Source organism: Lissotriton helveticus, chromosome 4_2 (assembly GCF_964261635.1).
Source record: "Lissotriton helveticus chromosome 4_2, aLisHel1.1, whole genome shotgun sequence".
In the NCBI taxonomy this organism is placed as follows: Eukaryota; Metazoa; Chordata; class Amphibia; order Caudata; family Salamandridae; genus Lissotriton; species Lissotriton helveticus.
The window spans coordinates 65727431-65741138 of NC_136064.1; the positions used below are offsets into that span (position 1 = coordinate 65727431).

The window sequence follows — 13708 nt, forward strand, 5'->3', positions numbered from 1 at the left end:
GGCAATACCAAATCGGTATTTACCGATTCGGTAAATACCGAATATTACCGATTCGGTAAATCAAAAATAAAATTTACCTACATCTCCCACCTTCTAATTTACCAATTCATAAATACCGAATCGGTAAAATTCGGTATTAATGAATCGGTAAATTAGAATTACCTACATCGGCCTCTTGTCACTGTGTTCTGTAAAGGTTGCTTGCAACATTTCCCCTCATTTTGCAGGCATTCAATCAGGGCGCTTGCTCTCACAGGAACCTTATTAAAATTGGGTTTGAATGAGCCCTTCGGACCCAACCATATATTTTTTTTAACCTTAATTTCTCAAAAACTACTTAACAAATTAACACCAAATCACAAAATGCATGCTTTTGGAACTACACTCTACTTTATGAACAAAAATCTAGATTCCTGCCAAATGAGGTGTAATTCTGTTGAGCAGTTTTTTCGGTTGCACTGTTCTAAAAAGTCTACGGAAAATGCATGGAGATTTTGCATTTTGGGCCCCCCACCTCTTTTCTCTCAGCCTTAGCTTTACAGATCACCCTGAAACTTTCTTAAAGTTGAAAAAGAGAATCCTTTTGGAACGTTTTGTGGAGAGGTGCCAAACGGCAGCAAAGTTATTAGCAAACCAAAAAAGGCATTTCCTGTGGAAATGCAGACCTAACTATAACTACCCAGTGGTGATCGTGGTCGCCAGTAGGTAGTTATAGTTATCATGTTGTTTCCATAGGAATAGCTTTTTTTCATTTGCCAATAATGTTGGCGTTATTTGACAAATCTTTGCAAACATTTCAAAACTAGTAAATTTGATGGCGATCTGTCAAGCGGGGGCCAAAAAAAAGGAGGAGTCCCAAAACGCTTTTACTCCATGTTAATTTCTTTTGTAAATTTTAGACAAAGCTACAGCCCAAACTGCTGAACGGAATTACACCAAATGTATCAAAAAAGGTAGCTGCTGGTCCAGAAAGCGCTCTTTTTGTTCAATGGTGTGAAGCTGTTCAGTAGTTGCTGAGAAATTTGAAGAAATTCCCAGTTGTAAATAAAGGGACGCAAAGGATCCACGAACCCTCCCGATCTCATGCCTGAGATCTGACTGGCTGCCAACACTTAAAACCAGGAAGTGTTGGCAGCTATCTTGTGACTCGGTTCAACTGAGTCACAAGAAGATTAAAAGAAAAGAAAAGGGATCAGGGTATAAACACCCTGACCCCCTGGTTCCCAGAGGGCCATACAAGCATTGCTTTTAAAAACTTTTCAGACAAATTCGTGTCTGGCTCAGTGACTCCCGTCGAAAAAAAGAATAACGAAGGGCGGTCTCATGCGCCTCATTAAATAATGGCCTTCGAGTGGTCCAGGTACAGGGGGCAGTTTATGTCCTAATGTGGGGGGTGCCTATGTGGCACCCCCGCACCACAGGGACAACCACCTTCCTGGGGCAGTCACAATATTATATGCTAGGGAGCATAACTGCTCCCCTGTTGCCCCAGTGACCTACACCTCCCAGGGGCAGTGATCAAATTTACAAATAATGTGGGGGAGGCTGTATGGCCTCCCCGCTGTCCCGCTGAATGCTACTTCCCCGTGGCTATTTCAAGTGAAAATGTATGGGGGTTAAAAATAAAGTACGGGGCCACGCGGCCCCCGTAGACTAGAGGACCACTGCCTCCCCAGAGCTTAATTACATTGGAGGGGGGCTGCACGACCCCCCTCCTGGAGCCCCAGATGTCCCTGGGGACCCCCCCCCCCCAGGGCTGGCTCCACCAATGTCCCGGGATGCCCACCCTGGGACATTGCAGTTTACTATGACATGACAGGGGCACTGCTCACCCCATGCCATAGCAAACCAGCTCTGCTTTCAGCAAGCAAGAGCAAAAAGAGTTGCTGAAAGCAGAGCCGAGTATGTTACCCTGCTCGCTTTGAAGAGAGCAAGGAAACTGCACTTTGCTTTGGGATCCAGGGAGCTATGCGAGAAGATCCCTGGGTCTCAACACCATGCCGGCTCCCTCAGGAGGCTGGGACAGGTAGGGACCACGGGAATTTTGAGGCTCTCCCCACAGTCCCCAACAAAGAGGCCAGGCCCTGGGGGATATAATTAGTGCTGTCACTGACCATGCCATGTGTGATGTAATAAATAAGGTCATAAGCAGTGCATTGCGGGGGCGTAAGTTATAGTTAGCTCAGGTAACTATGGCTACTGAATTTCCCTGGTTTTGTAGACAGAATTTGACCCTAACTATAACGTCCCTTTAACCTTTGGTTTTTTCAGTGAATTTCTAAGGTTTTTCTTTAATTCTATTGGAAACTATAATGTCCCTGTAACCTTTGGTTTCTTCAGTGCTTCAGCGAATGTCTAAGGTTTTATTTAAAGCCAATTTCTAACTATAAAGTGCCTGTCAGCTTTGTTTTTTTCAGTGAATATATATATATATATATTTTTTTTTTTCTTCCAAGTAACATAGATATGGAATTGCGTATATTGAATAGTAAATGTATGCTAACTACTTGCACACACCTTTTGATATTTTGTACTCCATATTCTTGTACTGTGATATTCTGGGGGGGGGGGGCGATATTCACTAGTACAACCCTTCCAGATTGCTTCAGTCCATACCAACAATATCCAGACCTTTACCACAACCAGTTTGCTCAAATATGTCCCCTTCCAGACCATCCTCTCAGCTAGATCATATCCGTACACAACATTGCTTCCTCTTCCATTTCGCTCTCATCTGGCCCATAACCTGTAGATCATTCCTTCCAGACCACTGGAAGGAATGGTCTAATCCTTCCAGACCACTCCCCTCCAAACCACTCCCCTCCAGACTATTCCTTCCAACCCACTCCCCTCCAGACCACTCCCATCCAGGCTATTCCTGCCAGACCACTCCTTCTTCCATCCAGACCATTCCTTCCAGACCACTCCCACTTCCTTCCAGACCACTCCCACTTCCATCCAGACCATTCCTTCTAGACCACTCCAATCCCATCCAGGCCATTCCTTCCAGACCACTCCACTCCCATCCAGGCCATTCCTTCTAGACCACTCCACTCCCATCCAGGCCATTCCTTCCAGACCACTCCCACTTCCATCCAGACCATTCCTTCCAGACCACTCCCACTTCCATCCAGGCCATTCCTTCCAGACCACTCCACTCCCATCCAGGCCATTCCTTCTAGACATCTCCACTCCCATCTAGGCCATTCCTTCCAGACCACTCCCACTTAAAAATAATAATATAATAATATCCACATTTGTAAAGCGCACAATCACCCGTTAGGGTCTCTAGGCGCTGGGGGCCGTCGGGAAGATTAAGCAAGCTATTGCCCAGAGTCACATGGTGCTGGGCTAATCTGCCGCCGGTGCCGGGGATCGAACCGTGATCCCCAGATTCCGGAGTCAGTCGCCCTGGCCGCGGCGCCACACCTCTTCCCATCCAGACCATTCCTTCCAGACATCTCCACTCCCATCTAGGCCATTCCTTCCAGACCACTCCCACTTCCATCCAGACCATTCCTTCCAGACCTCTTACTCAAGACCATTCTCATCTAGATGAATTCACTTTAGGCCTTTTCATTCTCATCATTCCCATTGAGACCTCTGTTTAAATCCTCCCTCTCCGATCACTAGTAAATCAAACCTTTCCCAAGACACCTGATTAAATTTGCGTCTTTTCCCCAAATAACCATTCCATTCCAGTACAATTTGCAGGTGCCCTCCTTTGGTGTAGGTGCCATCCCCCTGGACTAGGTGGGCAGATAGTGCAGTCAAACCGTCACCACATGTACCACATCTGCACATCTCTTGCATGCCCTGTCGGATGTTCAAACCAACCCCACCGCCAGATTATTATTATTATTATTATTATTAAAAACTCTTCTAGAACGCGTAGTCACCCGTAGGTATCCCAGCGCTAAGAACCCTACCCTGAACCTGACATGGGGGGGCCAGACGGAGGGGGAGTGAGGAATGGGACGGGGATACAGTGGTTCGGATAGGAAGGGATCATTAGGGAAAAAGAAAAGTCTTCAGCTGCTTCCTGAAGCGGAGGTAGTGTGGTTCAGTTCTCAGGTCGTGCGGGAGTGCATTCCAGAGGCTTGCGGTCTGGACTGTAAACCGCCTTCCACCTGTGCGTACCCTCCTGACTCTGGGAGCGCTGATGAAATTCTCCGTGTCCGATCTGAGGGATCTGCAGGATTTGTAAGGTTTGATAAATTTTCTAAGAATGGGAGGGCCTTGATTTTGTAATAATTTGTGGGCTAGACACAAGGCTTTAAATTTAACTCTCTCCCTTATAGGAAGCCAGTGGAGGAGTTTCAATGCTGGTTTGGCCGAGTCTCTGGCAGGGGTTTTAGTGAGAATCCGGGCGGCTATGTTTTGGATTCTCTGAAGTTTATTCAGTGTTGCTTCCGGGGCGCCCAGATATATCACATTGCTGAAATCAAGCCTAGAAATTATCAGGCCTTGTATAAGCAGTTTTTGGGAATTGGGTGGCAAAAGGGGCAGGATCTTTCTCACTGATTTCAGCAAGCCGAAGCATGTCCCGGCTACTTTTTTTGCTTGTGTGGAAAAAGACAAAGTAGTATCTAGCCACACACCTAAGCTTTTTACTTCTTGTTTTGGTTCTGGAATAGGACCCAAACAATCAGGCCAGATATCTGGGGGGAGAATGATTCCTTTTTGACCAAGAAGAAGGACATCTGTCTTTGTTCCGTTTAGTTTCAAGGCTGAGCTGTTCATCCAGTTTTGAACCTGCGTAAGGCAGTTAAGTAAATCTGCTGGTTTTCGATTGGGATGGGATAGTGATACCACTAATTGTGTGTCGTCAGCATAGCTGACGACGCTCACTCCGAACGGGGTGATAACCTCCTCCAAAGGGGACATGTAGATGTTAAATAATGTGGGGCTCAGGGAGGAGCCCTGAGGCACACCACATTGGAGGGGAGTTTCGGAGGAGCAGGTGTTGTTTTCCCAGATCTGAAAAGTACGCTGGTCCAAGAAGGATGTGAGCCAGGATAGGGCAGAGCCTACCACACCGACTCTTTCGAGCCGTTTAATGAGGAGTTGGTGATTGAGGGTATCGAAGGCCGCACTCAGGTCGAGGAGGATCACTGCCACTGATCCTCCCTCGTCTAAGAGTGTCCTGGCCTCCTCTACCGCCGCCAGGAGGGCGATGTCGGTGCCCTGCCCTGGCCGGAAACCTGTCTGAGAGTTTTTTAATTTGTTATTGTCTTCCAGGAACTGAGACAGTTTTTTATTAACCAATTTTTCGGCCAATTGAGACCAATTGACAAGCAGTGTGTCACTCTCCACAGTACACTCACACCACAGCCTGCCAATCCCTTGTATGTCCCCTGTTGATCTTCCTTCTCCAAACTCGCTTGCAGACCACAACCCCCATTCATTCGGCATGGTTCCACACTTATACCACCGCATGAGTGTATACTACTCTGTCTCACTGTGACAGCATGCTGTGCGCGTTCTGCTCTTTCAGGAAACACAAGTGAGCCATGTACACCATGTCATGCGCGTTCAGAAACGAAACTGAAAGCGGAACATGCTAGCTTCTTCTGGCTGAACATCCAGCCTCCTAAGGAAACCCAGAAAGTCTCTTGCTGGGCACATTCAGACAACCAACGTGTGCTGCGAGGCCGCTTCAGTGGCAGCTGGGTGCTAATAATCAATTCTTAAATTATTAAGGAAAAACAAGTAAGTGCAGGCGACAAAGTTTATTGTAGAAACTGCTGTCAGTGCAGCCGAATGCCAGATTTCAGGAATACCAAGGCTGCCTCATCTTAAGTCCACCTCATACCTGCACATCCTGCATTTTTGTCTCTTCCTCTGGGTCTATTCACATCATCACATCCACCCCATATCCGCTCCATGACCAACTTACTGGTCTTCCGCAAGGCGATTAAAACCATTCTATTCTCCCCATCCTAATCCCTTTCTGTCCTCTCTCTCCCTCCTTCCCTCTGGTTATTGTTATGGGTCAGCGCCGGGACGCCTCGTTGCTGGGGCAGCTGTTCGCGCTTAATAAAACTTAGTAACATAACATAGTAACATAACATTACATGCTTTGGAGTATATCAACACATTGGCAGCACACTTACTACAGTCGTATGTCTGCTCTTCCCGTCTTTCTTTGCTCACACGGTTTCTTTGAATGGTATCAAAGAGCTGGGGCCACCCTGAGTCATCCACTGCAAAAAGAGAACAAGAATGAATGGTGTAATGCAGGACACAGGCAGGGCTTATGTCAAGAATCATCCGCTCGCGTATGAACACAGGGTACTACTGGGCTTAAGAGCTCATTTGGCATCCACTGAAGTGTTTCACAGAGGTATTTCAGACTGATGGAAGTATGTGCTTAGATGTGGGCCCTGAGCCGCTGTGTCATGCGACTCCTGATGCAGGTCATCCATGAAGGCAAACAAGACTGAAACAATTCTTCATTGTTTGTGTTCCCATTCATAGAGACCTGATCTAGCAGTTCAGGCTGAACTGCCCCTTTTGGGGAAGGGCAGGGACTGATTTGCATATAGTTGCACTCTGTAATGGCTCAGATGAACTAAAAAAGATAACATAGTCCTGATGAAATACCAGTGGCTGACAGTAATTCATGCATTAGGTGCATCCTTCGAAGCAACAGTGGAGGCCGCTCCTTCTATACCTCTATGCCAAGTCCTAGAATGACCAGGGCCGGACTGGCTGTAGCGGGCACCAGGCATTTCCCCAGTGGACCGCAGGGGTTGGGGGCCGGTTTTGGGCCCATGGGGGTCGATTTTGTTACAGGGCTGTTTTTGCAGCATAGCTGCAATTTCGGCCGCTGTAACGAAATCGGCTGAAACTGGCCGAGGCAAACAGCTCGGCCGCACCCCAACCCCCCGGGGGTCCGTCTGAGCACTTTGCCAGGGCCAGTTTTGGTTCCCAGTCCGGCCCAGGGAACAACCTCCCCCCTGCACCTCCGAACATCATCCCCTGTCCCTGAATTCAGAAAAGGACTCAAGACCTGGCTCTTTGATTGATCCCAGCGAGACCCCAGCACCTGGATACTCTCACGGTGATGGTGAGAGTGTTACATTTGTGAGTGTTCACACAACTAGTCATGCACGTCTTACCCTTCTCTGAGCACCTGACTTGCACCCAAATGCCACTAGAATAAGCAATGCAAAAATGTGGTACCGTGTGCCAGTCAGCTCTGTTATGTCAGGAAGACTGAAGTAACAGGTGCCAGTCATGGAAAAATGTTTAATCCAAGGAAAGGCACTGCAATGTAAAACAAGTTGAAAAGCCACAATGTTGCCTACCCCAGCAATATGTGCATTGCAAACTGACAGAGTTAGAAAAATATCCTTCCATCTTGAATATACATGTAAACATACACACACAAATGCACAGATATGACGTTCAAGTGTACGCGGTGTAGAAGAATGCACCTGCATCCCCAACCAGTAGTGAAATATACTCAAACAAGAGCACAGTTTACACAGATTTGTGAAAAGACTCCTGGAGCTCAGAAGAAGGGATGATGAATGGACAGAGGGGATCGAGGAAGGTTTGGAGAGACTTAAGAATGAAGGGAAAGAGTAGTGAGAGAGGAAGAAAGAAAGGTAGGAAGAGTGGGAAGCAAGGAGGTTGCAAGGACAATGGTGGGAAGGTAGTAAGGGAGACAAATTAGGAAGAACAGGAAGGCAGGAGGTAAAGCAGATATAAACAAAAGAAAGTAGTTAGAAAGAGAGGGATGAAGAGACAGGAAAGAGAATATGATACGGAGAAGAAAGGAAAGGTTAGAGGAATGAAGGCAGGAGGGAGAGGATGAAATGAAGAGGAGAGTTAGGGTAATTAAGGAGCAAGGAAGGAAAAATGAAGTCAAAATAAAGGAAATGTGAGAGTATGAATTTAATAAGGGATGGAAGAGTGGTCTGGGGACAGGGAGGAAGAAAAGAAGTAATGAGGGAAGGAGGGACACAGGGACTGAAGTCAGAAATAATGGAATAACTGAGTAAGTGAATGGAAGCTGGGAGTTAAGAAGGAAAAGTGGAAGGAAGGAAGGACACGCTATAAGATAGAAAAGAAATGGAAGACTCTTCAGGGTATCCAATTACCTCAGCAGACAAGGACAACAGTATCACCTGGTTGGGACTGTTAGGGGCAGAAAGGGCCTTAGGCCAGAACTCATTTTCCACTGAAACATACAAGGTAAGATAACATCATGTGCATCACCCAACACCCCGTACTGCCAATCCCCACAATCACATCCAGATCTAAATGACCCAGACGCTCATTCACATAGTAATAGAATGACACATAGACCCAACTTCATACACATTCCAGTAACTACCAAAGACCCTCAAATGACAGAACTCCTATTCCTCCTCATGCTCATTAATGAACACTCTGTAATACTTCCATGCAAAAGACAACCAACACCTTAACATCTGTCACAAACTTGCCACCCTCTTCATCACAGAAACAGGCGTCCTGGGTTTCCTTCTTCCCACAAGCTAGAGCAACCATTGTGTGGATCAGGCACATAAGAAGGGAGGAGGCCTTGCAGTCATCTAGAAGACATTCTGGTCCTGCACCCTAGGCAAACAAGCAACACTCAATTCCATAGAGCTGCTAATATGCCATTTCCCAGTCTCTGAGACTCAGACCACCGTCTTTCATCCCATCTACAGACATCACAGGTAGAGCAAACACTTCTATAATGAATTCTTGAAACTTCTCACCACCTTGTCCACCAAATATGCCCACACCACCCACTTGAGTGAATTCAACCGTCCAGACATCACAAGCTCAAAAAACAAACACACTCTTTAACCTCATGGGCACACTCAATGTGGTACAGCATGTCAGATAACCAACTCACAGAAAAAGCAACATACTCGTGTTTTAAACACCACCAATAGTCCAATACAAACCACAATGGACAGGACTGACCACTTTGACATCCGCATCTCCTGCTCAGCATTCTACCAACAAACCAAAGTCAACACAAACGAAGAACAAACCTTCAGATCTTTCAAACTTTTCTTTATAGATAACCTAATCCTTGAACTCCTCTCTCACCCTATCATCTCCACATCTGATGCCAGCACCCTTCTGAACAACTTCAACACTTTCCTGGAAAGTTATGCGATCATCCACATTCCAAATAAAACATGTATGTGCAATCCGATGCCTTCAGCAACCTTGCTACAAGATATAATCCATATATAGACAAGAAAGAAATTAAGAAAAACAGAACTCCTGATAACCTCATAATACTGAAGTCCCACATGTAACATGCAGACACCATACCCCATCAACCAAAGAAAAGTACAATACCAACACCAACACCACCTTTAAAGCCACCAACAGAAGCCGAATGATTTTCAAAAAAATAAAGCACTCTATCATCCCCTCGCCAGATTGCCCTAATCTCTACTCCACTGGAAAGTGCACTCCCATCAATTTCTGTTTCAGTTAAAAAATAATGACAATCCAACAGCACATCAATAACACAAAACCTGCTTCATCACCTATGCCCACCCCTTAATGTGGAATCCCACATAAGTCAGCCTTTAAAGCCCTATCCCTCGCAGATCTTAACAACATACTCAACTTCCTTGAAGCAAGTTCTTGTGAAGATAATGACTTGCCTTCATCAAAGCTATCTCTGGAGAGGCCCTCTCACCACTTCCCACTATTGTCAATGCCTCCCTCACACAACTTATTTTCCCAGAAGCTCCTAAACCAAGACCGATCGTCTCACTCCTAAAGAAACATACACTAAACCCTAATGACCTTGCCAACTACTGGTCCATCACTCACATACCATCTATTGGCAAGATCATTGAAAAACCAGTCTGTGTTCAACTCCAAGATCACATCATTGCTAACCATCTCCTGCATGATTACCAGTCTGGCTTCAGATCACTCTGCTGTATGAAGACCGCTACTTTAGACATCATTGACACTGCCCTACTCTTCACAGATGGTGACTCCTGCCTCCTGATATTGCTGGACCGCTCAGCTGCCTTTGACAATGTTTACCATCCCACCCTCTTACACACCCTGGAGTCTCAAATGGGATTCACTAGCCATGTCCTTCACTGGGTCTCCTCCTACCTTTCCAACCAACACCAGTTTGTTCAAAGGGGCACCATGAGATCCCAAAAGATGCACATGACCTTTTGAGTCCCCCCAGGCCACCATACTGTTTACTGTCATCATCAACCTTTACATGAAGCCACTGACAGATAACAGCATCGAGATTCAACAATTCTATTTGAAACTCTCCCTTGTTCCAGACATCCAGTGCCTCAAACACTCCCTGTACATCATCCAGACCTGGATGCCCAGCTCTCTGAAGCTCAACCCAACCATGACAGAAGTCCTTGTTTGGCAAGGACAATAGGCAAGGAACAGTAACAACCTAGGTCAAAGAAATGGAACATGACGGCAACAAACCACACATCTCACTGAATGGCAAGTCACTTGGATTCACTCTGGACACCAACCTCACCCTCAAGCAATGCCTTGACAAAAAATAAATACAGCCTGGTACCATCTCTCATACACTAATAATTACTGGGGTCGCATCCCAGTCCATCATTATTTTGCACACCATGCCACCTCAGCTTGGACCCAGCCACATGCAAATCAGTCTTGACCCTGCTCCTTATTGGAACAGTCCAGACCAAAGTGCCTGGCCAGGTCCTCCCTGAACCGTAACACAAGCAGCCCAGGACAGGTTTCACCCTAGTTAGGGCTCATCAGCCAGATGTAGCTCGGTGTATCTGCAAAGCCATCACACCCAGCACCCTTGCTTATCTTGATGACAAGCTCACCTGTCTGGTGGCTTTCAGCACACCCGCAGTAAGCACACAATCAGACTTCAAATGAAGAAGCATATAAAAGAAAAAACAAGGCTACAGGCCTTTTCCATCTATGACTCAATACACACCGGTCCCTTGCATCTAGTGATGTGAAAGAAAGCAAACAAGGGGGGCTTGCTTACAGGGGGGTGTCCCCTTTATGGACCGTTTCCTTCACCCACCAATGGTGGCATGCTTCATCATTGAGAATCCTCCTCGCACCATTGAAGCCTAGTCATGGTGCGGGCTACAACCCCCTCACTGTGAGGGATGAGCTCTGGATGTTTTAATAGCAGGGTTATTACTAAACCCCACGGGAGCTAACAGGTAGGCCTGGGCAAAGCACTACGCTACGCTTGTGTAGTTTGCGAAGTTTGCGTTACTTCGCACTACGCGAATTGCACGTAGCACAGTGCAAACACAAGTAGCGTAGTGCAGCGGTCATTTTTTGCTTGCTCGCGGTCCTCAACGTCAAGTGGCGACCGCAAGCAAGCAAAATGACATCCCGGCGAGGCTTTTTCCTTGTTCGTGATCAGCAACATCAAGTTGCTGATCGCGAGTTTGGAAAATAAACCTCCCGGCGAGATTCTCCACTCGGGGAGGTCAGGTTTTTCACTGCGAATGGTCGCGTATGCTTGCGCCGCTCGCGATGAGAAACTACCAGTCCGCGTTGAGAAAGCTGCTGCTGGAGTAGAAATCTACTCGAGCAGCAGAAAACGACCGCTTGCACTGTGCAAGATGAAGTTTGCATTGATTGCACAGTGCAGACAAGCATCCGGCACTGTGCAATCAGTGCAAACAGCATTTTGCACAGTTTTTGTAGAAAAGGACGGTGCACCAAATAATAGGATTCAAGAAAGCTTCCAATTTGTCCCAAAAAGTCCTTTATTCTTTTTAATCTTTTAAAACCTCAGCCAACGCGTTTGGTTCCATTGGAACTTTGTCAGGACTCAATAGTCTCTTATGGGTCCAAAGAAGGACCTAAAATAAGTGGTCTGACCACTTGCATTTTGCACAGTGCACTACGCAGTTCGCGTAGCTACGCGTAGTTCGCGTAGTGCGAAGTGCACTTTGCATTGCTACGCATAACGCTACTTCGCGAATTACGCCCAGGTTTACTAACCGGGTCTCGTGAGGGGTGCAGTGCAGGTGAATGAGTGAATTAAAACTAACTACAAGGTTCGCCTTCTAACCTTTATTCTGGCTAACTTGTGCGAGGACTAAAAACAAAGAAGTACTCCGGGAACCATTAGATTCAGTTGTACTGGATAGTGATCAATCCATTTTCATCAATGAACCTAAGATCCATCAGGACCACCCGAACACTGCTCCAATTTAGGATAGACCTGAAGGTGCAGCTCTATAAGGACCACATGAGGATGCAGTGACCATCCACACACCTGCCACCTCTCCTATCACTCGCTGACTGTATGCTTGTCTTTGACCATGTACAGCGCTCCGATGCTTTTTGGCTAGGTTCGCACTACAGAAATACCAAATGCATGCATACATACAAGATTTGGGGAAATGGCAGAATAGATTCAAATACTGTGTAGTAAGCTCCTTACCACAGTTCTCCTCGTCGGCTCCGTTCTCACAGTCATGCATGCCGTTGCAGTGCAGGAGCTGGGGCAGACAGACGGACAGGTTCCCACAGGGGAACTGCCCGAGGGGGCATCTCCCACTGTCCAGGTTGGTGGGAATCAGGAGCGACTCTGCCAAGAAAAAGTAAACAGCATCTCAATGGGCAGGAAAAAACAATGAACAACTGACGTGTCTAGAAGGACATATGCATGGTGGGGATAGAGAGGGTTTCCTCTTAACAAGATAGAGGGAGGGTCCTCTTAACAAGTTCTATGCAGCTATCTAGGAAGACACAGACTAAACTGAAATAACCCTGCTATGGGAAGGCTGCAGCAGGATGGGCAACTCACTGGGATAATGCGCCAGCCACAAAGATGTTTTACATTAATTTGTTATTCAGAGAGCATATACCTGATCCCGCAAAAATTGATTATAGTGATACCTGAAATGCAGGGCTTCAAATGAGCACGTCTGTGTCACCAGGCGCTATGTAGTTATAGATCTGAAAAGAAAGCTTCTCCCTCTGCCATTATAAGCTCTTGAATTTTACCCTTACAAATAAGATTTGCCAATGACACCATGCTGGCGTTGTGGTGGAATTTCCACAGGGGTTCCACAGAGGTTTTGTGCACATGTCTGGGTGGTCCTACCTAGAACAGCAGGCGAACTCATGAAAACTCATAACTTGGTCGGTGTTCACATACCCTTTGCCCAGAGTTTGCACCCTAGTAACTCTGACAGGGGTAAGTACGTTTCCATGGTCAGAATATGCAGGGAACACCACCATTTTAATGTGGGTTCACCATTGCTCTAGGAGGGAAATTATTTTACCCATAGAGAAAACATGCTAAATATACATTTATGCCACATTTCTGCAATTGGAATTTACACCAGGTGGAAATTACGCATGTTACATATGCCAGTACTTCGGAAAACCTAAGACTGATTATTCAGAATTCCAACAGTACTCAAACGATGCTTGGAGAACCTTTTCAAAGTCAGAAGTTGGTTCCAAACTTGTGGGGATCACCTATCAGAATTTTTTCCTGGGCTTTACCAGTTGGACGCCTGGTAGAAAGTTTCCTTGGCTATAAGAAATATATACTATTTAAATAATTTCCTCCCCTTAAAGACAAGTAAATTACAAAATGTGAGTTCCCACGTACAAGTGATTTGGAATACAGGCATAAGCCAACACGGTTTGTGAATATAATGGCGCTCGGTGTGTAAATCACTGCATGGGAAGCACCAGACGC

At 46.3% G+C, this 13708-nt stretch overlaps 1 protein-coding gene across 1 annotated transcript in view; it reads right to left on the bottom strand.

Moving 5' to 3' along the window:
* Nucleotides 1-13708, bottom strand: part of LOC144752040 (relaxin receptor 1-like) — a 998955-nt gene that overhangs the window by 455461 nt on the left and 529786 nt on the right. Inside the window, exons 2-3 of the mRNA XM_078639991.1 lie at nt 12437-12583; nt 6117-6206 (exon numbers count right to left, since the gene is read on the bottom strand). Of these exons, the coding sequence (XP_078496117.1) occupies nt 6117-6206; nt 12437-12583 (237 nt within the window). The remainder of the gene's footprint in view (nt 1-6116; nt 6207-12436; nt 12584-13708) is intronic.